General features: G+C 33.5%; 1 protein-coding gene across 1 annotated transcript; it reads right to left on the reverse strand.

Moving 5' to 3' along the window:
• Positions 1 to 2482: 2482 nt before the first annotated feature.
• Positions 2483 to 7525, reverse strand: LOC133830421 (pentatricopeptide repeat-containing protein At1g74850, chloroplastic). The gene is made up of 5 exons (XM_062260398.1): positions 7282 to 7525; positions 5294 to 7177; positions 4179 to 4493; positions 3993 to 4100; positions 2483 to 3211 (listed from the first exon to the last, which is right to left on the reverse strand). Exons 1-5 carry the CDS (start codon positions 7293 to 7295, stop codon positions 2872 to 2874), a joined length of 2661 nt encoding a protein of 886 aa, XP_062116382.1. The 5' UTR covers positions 7296 to 7525; the 3' UTR covers positions 2483 to 2871.
• Positions 7526 to 8590: the final 1065 nt, after the last annotated feature.

The following is an 8590-nucleotide window of genomic DNA, read 5'->3' on the forward strand; positions in this document are numbered from 1 at the left end:
ATGCAAAATCGAGTAACAAACAAAATCGGGTAACAAATAATGTTGACCATTAATTAGAATATTTTGTCAATAAATAAAATATCGACTTTGATATATTAAATCAATTAATTGTAACAAATTGATTTTATATACCATTTAAATAAATATTATAATAGAAAATTGTAACAGACGATTACAAAACCATAACAAATTGTTATTCGTATTTTTGTCATTTTTGTAAAGTTCTGTATTTTTCAAAAAAAAAAATTTACAATACTATGTTTATTTTTTACAAAAAAATTTGCATCTATATTGAACGGCAATAATAAATTATATACTAAAAATAAAGATAAAATAATAATAATGGCAAAAAAGTAACTATTTAATGTTGATGTAAGTTTGCATCATGTTATATATTGTGCAAAATTTAACATAATTTATAGTATGCGTCAAATTTAGCACAATTTTTACCACACCATTTAGCGCGGAGTAACTATTTTTTGAAGTGTGTTATAATTTAACAATGCAGGAAAAATTTAGCAATTTATTGAAAATGCTCTAAAATACAAATATTATGAAGTAGTCCAACATCCAAAACACCTTGGGATAAAGAAAAAGAAAACACAAGATTCATGCTAATAATATATATATATATATTTATATATAATTTGCGTGCATGCACATAACATATATAAAGAAAAAAAAATAGTTAAAAAGGAGTGAGCCACTGATATCAATAAAGTTGAAATTGGTTTCCAAAAACATAAATAAATATAAGAAGAATGAGATTTAGCGGCTGGAAATGAATGAATGAAGAATGATGGTTGGAAGCAACTGTAGCCGTGCCTTGATGACATTTCATTTGCAATTTTTTATATTCATTTCTATGGGTAACCACTTTCCATTCCTCTTGTTTTCTTATAATATATATATATATATATATATATATATATTACCATCTTCATTTTCTATGTTCTTCATGGTCCCCTCACCTTGCCATTATAGTTATTTGATTATAAATAACTGTACTTATCTTAAAATGCAACAATAATAATGTGTTTAGAAGAGCTTCACATTTTTAGTTAACCTTAAGTTTATCAAGTCAACCATTTTCATCATTTCGGAACCAAATAAGAATCCTATAAATATATATGAATGGAGTCTCAAATAATTACCGTGAGAAGAAAATTAAAAACCTAGAATGTATAAACTACATTATACATTTTTTATTTAATTTTAAATGTAATCTTAATTTGACAAAATTATGGACTGAGATAACCTCTTTTTGTAGTGGAGCAAAATAGGAAGAGAAAAAATTAGTGAAGACAAAATAATAATATTGATGGGGAAAAATAAAAATAGTTAAATACATGTAAATAATTGTAATGGCTAGTACCATTACATTAACATTTAAGTAATTTTATCATATGTATATTACAACATTTTACATTTTGGGCAATGTATATGTATATATATTGATTGGTCATTAACATGTAAGTGATTTTCAACACAATTCCTTAACTATGTACGAAGTTGTAATTATATGTTGGAAAAGTAAGGAATGTTGATGGTATATTTTAAACTATTATTTTATGTGCATATTATATATGCTCCTCCAATTCAACCTTATTCCTTTTTGGTGTGTTTTTTCACTTTCCCCAAGTTACTTACCTTTTGCCCATGAAAACAATGTTTTTTTTTCTCTTTTTTCTGCCATCTCTTACTTCGTGTAGTTGTCTGTTTAAATTAAAATAACCAAAAGAAACACTGAAAGCCTGTAAAGTTGGTGAACACATCCATAGCATAGCCAGTTTACATTTTTGGAGATTCTCTATCCCTTTGATTTTTTTTATATATATTGTTTACATATCTTCCTTAAGAAAGTTGTTTTGTTTAATCTCATGGGTTATTATTGCTGCAAGACAATATATAGCTTATAATTGCTCTATGCTTTCTCTTTATCTGTAAGTTGACCAGAAAATCTCTGTTTGGATTGGAGCTTCATTTAGTGCCCAAGTCACAACAACTGAACATTTTAATTTTTGTAAAAAAGTGGGGTGTCTAGGTACAAGGCCCAGACAGCCACACCACTACTCCCTCATTAGCAAACCACATTGTTACACACACTCCATTCCAAAAATAGCTTCTATAAATAGTTAATTTAATTTAATCTAAGCTTATACTTTCAACTTATCAATAATCTGTTGAAATAACCCTCCTAAATTATAATTTTATTATCTCACAAAACTTGACACGTTAAATAAGTGCCTTTGAAAAAGAAAAAGGTATCTTCCGAAAGAAATTTCGTATTAATAATTGTAATCTCCAACTTGTGAAGAATAAATTCTGTTGGTATGTTATTAATTATAAATTAAACTAATAATTTTAAGTTATTGTCATTATCCTGATACATTTTGTTGCTTATATAAAGCATGTAATTTTTTTGCTTATGTCTTTACTGGGTTGGTGTATTATATAAAGCATGTAAAACAATCAGCAAGGATAGCTTAAAAACTGACCCACATTAGCTTCTAGAAAAAGATCAACAGGAAAAAGTTCGGAAGTATCATTTACAATGTGAAAAAAGAATGATTGAAAGCTACAAAATTACAAACCGTTTCATCAAAGGACTCCCAACTGGGTTCTGGGGTCAGAACGGTTAGTTGTTGATCTGTGCTTGCTAGCTAGTCTGAGGCCCAGTGAACTTTTTTTCCAGGCATCATTAGAAGCTCGATATCTCACTGTTCGAATGATTTTGACCCTGGTTTCATTCTTCACCATCACCACCAAGTGGAGAATTCAGGAAATACAATGTTGAAATGGTCCTCAGGCATTGCAGTCGAGGTCAAAAATGGGAAGAGGCAGAGCATTTCGAGCCCCACTGTTTTTTTGTTAAACTGTGATTGTCAAAAGCTCTGCTCTTGTACCTATTGCTGCATCAGAATTGGCATTATCATGCTGATGCCTCTTAACATTACTTCTGGTAGATGTTCTTGTTCCAGGAAGAGGGAAAGCATTACTCAAAGTGATTAGTTTATGGTTCTTGGACCCGTTTGATGATAATTCTATGCTTGAGAGTGTTTGTTTAAGCTGAGGCCGCTGGCAGACAATTCTACCCTTGTTCCATCCTGGAAAACCGAAGGACGAGAACATATTTTCCTGCAAAAAGGTATAGGCAGCCTTTGCAATCGGCGATTCTTGTGCACTTGGGCTTTCCTCCATCTTCCCCCGTCTGAACAGCAAAAAAAACAAGGCTCGTTAGCATTAGAAAGTGGTTCAACGGAGGGTCTGAGATGAGGATTGTGCAAATCATTCAAAAACATTCAGTTTGATATTCTATGTACCAAAAAATATAAAGTAGATTACATATTAGAGACATGCAAATCTGCCAAATGACTCTCATGTCTTTCATTTCTTCGTTTCTTATCTGCTGATACTTATACATCATAACAACATTATAAGATGAACCTTGAATATAAGCTCAAGCCCACCGAGAAAATCATCTAAAATTTCAAATACAAGGCACGAGATCCAAAGGCCATTTTTCAAAAAGGGTCATAATCACACAATGAATTAAAGAGCTACGAACACCATCAGCTTTGGCTATATATGACCAGTCCAATCATATTCCATGTAGATTTCTCCACGACTTAATTTCCAGTTCATTAAAACATTGATGCCCACAAACATGCTAATTATGGCCAAATTTTATTAGTTAGATATGGATTCAGGCAGGCAATATAATTGTGACGGAAAATCATAAATGTGTTGCCATCAATAAATAGAGCTAAATAACAAAGGAAATAAGAATTAATCGTCCCATCAAGGAAACTGAGATTTATGGCTTTGTTTCAGATAATGTAGATTCCGAGCACCACTTAAGCCTAGCTCAGCTTATTAATCCTTGGCCAATCAAGGGCATGAAAGCAGTAGCTTGATAGGCAAATACAGTAGGACTTAAAAAATAAAAGAAAAGAAGAATAAAAGAGTTTCATGGAAGGAAAGTGGCTTACACTACAACAACAGTTGCGACATGAGGAAGATCCTTCCCATTCAGGAACATTTCATTAATATCATTTAGCCAAACTGAAAGTGCTGCACAGGCACTGCCTTCCCACAACCTGCAATTTATGTAGCGTCAACATTTATAAGTTTCAAGTGAAAGGAAACAACTTGGAAGAGAGAAGTTTCCTTAATACCTGTGCACATCAATAGACCATACAAGTTTGTTTTTACGGAAAAGTTCAGGAAACAGTCCCCTTTTTGTTGCTTCATTGAGCACTCGTGCAGCTCGTTCTTTCTGACCCATCCACCAAAGAGCTTCTAGAAGTGTATTATAGAACCTTATTCCAAGCCCACATCCTTCTGAGTTGAGTTTGTCAAAGACATACTCTACCATCTGCCAGTTAGAACCATCATCATAATCTCCCTTAATCATTTGTCCGATCACTTGATGAATATTTGATTCTCTATTCTTGAGCATCTCATCCAGTAACTTAAATGCATCATCCCACCTGAAAGAAAGGGGCTACAGAGCTTAGATGACTGCCCAAACTTGTTTATTTTTATCATTTAAGGGAGAAAAAAGTGATCCCCCCAACACACACACACACAGAAAGAAAATAAAATGATTGCATCTGTAAACAATCATAATCCGAAAATCATTAAACCAAGTGTTTCTACATTTTTTTTCAAGTGCTACAACACCTCAGAGAAAAAAAATCATTTCTTTCATTCCATTCACATTTGTTATTTATTGTACACCCCCTATCAACAAAAAAAAGAAAGATTGCATCTATAAATAGCCATAATCCAAAAATCATTAAACAACGGGTTCGGAAAATTTTCAAGTGCTGTAGCACCTTAAGAAAACAATCATTTCTGCCGTTCATATTTGTTATATAATATTGTTATAAACATCTTAAAGGACAAAATTGTCTCAAGACCTGAAGAAATTTTTCTATAATGTTTCTCGCATCATTTTGGTTCTAATCTAATTATCCAGGACTCCATCATAAAAAGGATGAATATTCTTTTTCAGATAGACAGAAGATATATCTGAAGCTGTTATAATACCCTTCATTGAATTGCTCTAAGAATATGTACAAACACCAGTAGACAGCATCTAACACATTAAATCATACTTGTTTCTTTTCCTCAACTTGAACAATGGTTAAATCTATTTGGACTACTGTATCTTTTATTTAATATATATATATATATATATTTAATTTGAATTGTTAGGATGATAAATAGTTTCCTTTACATTAGTTAAGCTATAACAATTCATTGAGTAATTTGATTCAAAGCTAACCTGTCACATTTCGCGTATACAGCAAGCATCATGCAATAGCACATGACACTGGGAAATATTCCTGAAGCTTTTATCTCTTCAAAGTGCTCCACACTCTCATCAACAAGACCTGCAAAGCAGTAAACACTTAAAAGTGCCTCGAGAGTCCGTTCATCAGGCTCGCATCTTGTCTTTCCCATCTCAACATATGCCTTTACTGCTTCTTCAAACTGACCCCCTTGCCTAAAAGATTCAATAAGGCCATTGAATGTATCGACATTCCTTGCAACTCCAGATTCACCCATTCTCATAAAAATTGCTTCAGACTCCTTGTACAGGCCGCCTCGTGCAAAAGCATGAACTAGTGTGTTGTAAGTTTCAACTGATGGCTTACTTCCCAATTCATTCATTGTGTTGAATGCAACAATAGATTCTTCATACAATGCAGCTTGCCCATATGCTTCAATGATCCCTGTATAAGCTTTGGTACTAGGCACTATTCCTTTCTCATTCATGTGATTTAAAATTATTTTGGCGTCCTCATGAAGCCCCCCTTTTCCACAAGCAGTTATTAATCCCTCATACGTCTCCATATTTGGTTCGACATTCTCTTCCACCATATCATGAAACAAAGTCACCACCTCCTTAAGGTACCCACCTTCACCAAACACCTGAATGAGAATGTTATAAGTAGCTGCATCTGGCTCTGTATTGCTAACTTTCATTTCAAGAAAAAGTTCCCGAACATCCTCATACCTCCCTTGCTTTCCATACAAATTCAACAAAATACTATAAGTGTTAGCATTCGGCATACAGCCTGCCACTTGCATCTGTCTAAAAACACCCACTGCCTCCTTTATGGAATCGGATTGCGAATAGGCCTGTAATAACACATTATATGAGGTTATATCTGGCAAATTCCCTTCAGACTCCATCTCCTTGAGCAGCTCAGAAACCTTCTCAAGCTTGTTTAAATTCCGAAAAGTCTCAACAAGACAAGTATATGTGGTTATGTCAGGAACTATTCCACCCTCATTCATAGTCCTAAACACCATCTCAGCCTCATCACCTAAACCTCTACTAGCACAGGCATTAAGTAAAGTGTTATAAGTAACAAGGTCAGGCTGTATTCCTTCATGCCTCATCTCTGCAAATAGCCCTAATAATCCTTCCCAATCCAAACCTCCCCTAGCACAAGCATTAATAACAGTATTATAAGTCAATATATTAGGCGACACCTTATCGTTTTTCATTCTCTCAAGAAGCTGAAGCGAGGTTTCATATTGTCCATTTCGGCCATAGGCATTGATCAAAGCCGTGTAGGAGAAGACGCTACGAACCACGCCCTGGCCTGGCATTTCGTCGAACACCTCAGTTGCCTTATCCAGCAAACCTTCTCGACCTAGCAAACTGATCATGATGGTGTATATATGCTCGTTTGGCTTACACCATATCTGTCGCTGCATATACTTGAAGAGCCTAAGCGATCTCTGCCAGTCACCGCGCGCTGCAAACTCCTTGAAGACCAAAGCAAAGTCGTTAAGCGAAAGCTTGTTCTTGAACATGTCAAGACACCTAGCTATGCTACCTCGAGGAGGAAGGCTACTGAGCTTGTTGATTAGGGTTTCGACGTCATAGCTGTACTTTCCCTTCTCTACCGTCACAGTCGGGTTGCCAAGAACGACTTCTTTCGGCTTCGCCCTTGCCGGAAATAACCTCCGGTCACCGGAAGAGAGAAAACTCCGATGACCAGAAAAGAATCTCTTGTGTTCAAACAAATCGAGCGACTTAGTGAGAAACGATACCTGGTGATGAGACTTACCGTTTAGCTTGGCGACTGTGGTGGGGAGAGGTGAAGCGCTGGGAATGGATACTGAAGGTGCGAGGGTCATCTCCGCTATTTGGCTTGCATAAGTTGTGAGAAATCAATTTCTCGGATATTTTCTGAGTCTAATCCAAAATTTTGACGGAAAATTCACTAAGAAAATGTCACAAACTTACAAACTTACAAGAGTTTATGCATCTTGAATATATGTCATCTTATTTCTATTTTCCCTCCTTTTATTGGAATTTGAAATCGAACGCAACAAAAACTATTTTACAGATTCGAACTTTCTCCGTTGCGCTGTTCCGAGCGCAAAATTTTCTAGCTGATTTTCTCAGAAAATTACGAGTGAAAACAGGCGAGAAAAAAGAGAATTGAGCGAGCTTTTTAGAGCAGCTTGAACAAAGACACGTAGCGTTGGTTGTGGATAACATTACAGAGACTCGAGTCTCGAGTAGGAAGAAGAACACCGTTTACTAACGGGTCGGGTCATCCGTTATTTACCAGAAACCCGTGTAATAATTTTTAGTTTCAACCCCTAAAGTATTTTCTATTCTACTTTTAACCTTCAAATTTATAAATTTACACATTTCAGCACTAAAAAAGACATTACTTACATTTAACCCTCTATATAGATGTCGACATTCGATCTAATCTAATATTTTTGTACTAATTCAATTCAATTAAAGATTAGATTTTAAAAATCATCATCCAATCAAATCTAATTAAATATTGGATTTTGAAAATCATCATTCAATCAAATCTAATTAATCATCAATATTCAATCTAATCCAATAAGTAATTTGATTGTCTCGATTTTTTAATTGAATTTCGAGTTAGAACTGATTTTTTTTGTTTTTGAAAATAATTATAACTTAATTTTTAATAATAACTTAAAAATATATAGAAAAATCACTTAAAAACTAAACAATACATTCTTTTAAGTTCAAACTATATAAAATTATCAACATTACAAGTTTAATCCAACTAAAAGCTTGAAATAGTATTGAAAAATAAAAGTGAATGAGGAAAATAGATACGCATTTTTAGTATTTTCTAATCTAATTAGACATGGAAGTGTATAAGGGAAGACTAATATTAACCAATAATAATATATCAAAAGAAATATAAATATTTTTTTAATATATATTACATGTAATTGGATTTGATCGGTTTTTAATTGGATTTTAATAGTGTCATCCGTCATTCGATCCAATCCAATTAAAATTAAACTATTCAAATTCAATCCATTCCAATTATAATTGCATGTCCATTTTTTTGTAATCGGATTGAATTGGTTCGGTGTAATTAGATTGATTTGAATGTTGTCTCCTCTACTTTTATATATATTGAGAGAAATAGTGGGAAATATTAGATAAAAGACGGCACTCATTGTCATGTATGTATATTTAGTTATACAAACTATTCTTAATTAAAGAGTAAATATGAATTATGAATTAAAAAATTTCAAGTCAAATTCTCATGCTATAAAC

This window comes from Humulus lupulus, chromosome 4 (genome assembly GCF_963169125.1).
Source record: "Humulus lupulus chromosome 4, drHumLupu1.1, whole genome shotgun sequence".
Taxonomy (NCBI): Eukaryota; Viridiplantae; Streptophyta; class Magnoliopsida; order Rosales; family Cannabaceae; genus Humulus; species Humulus lupulus.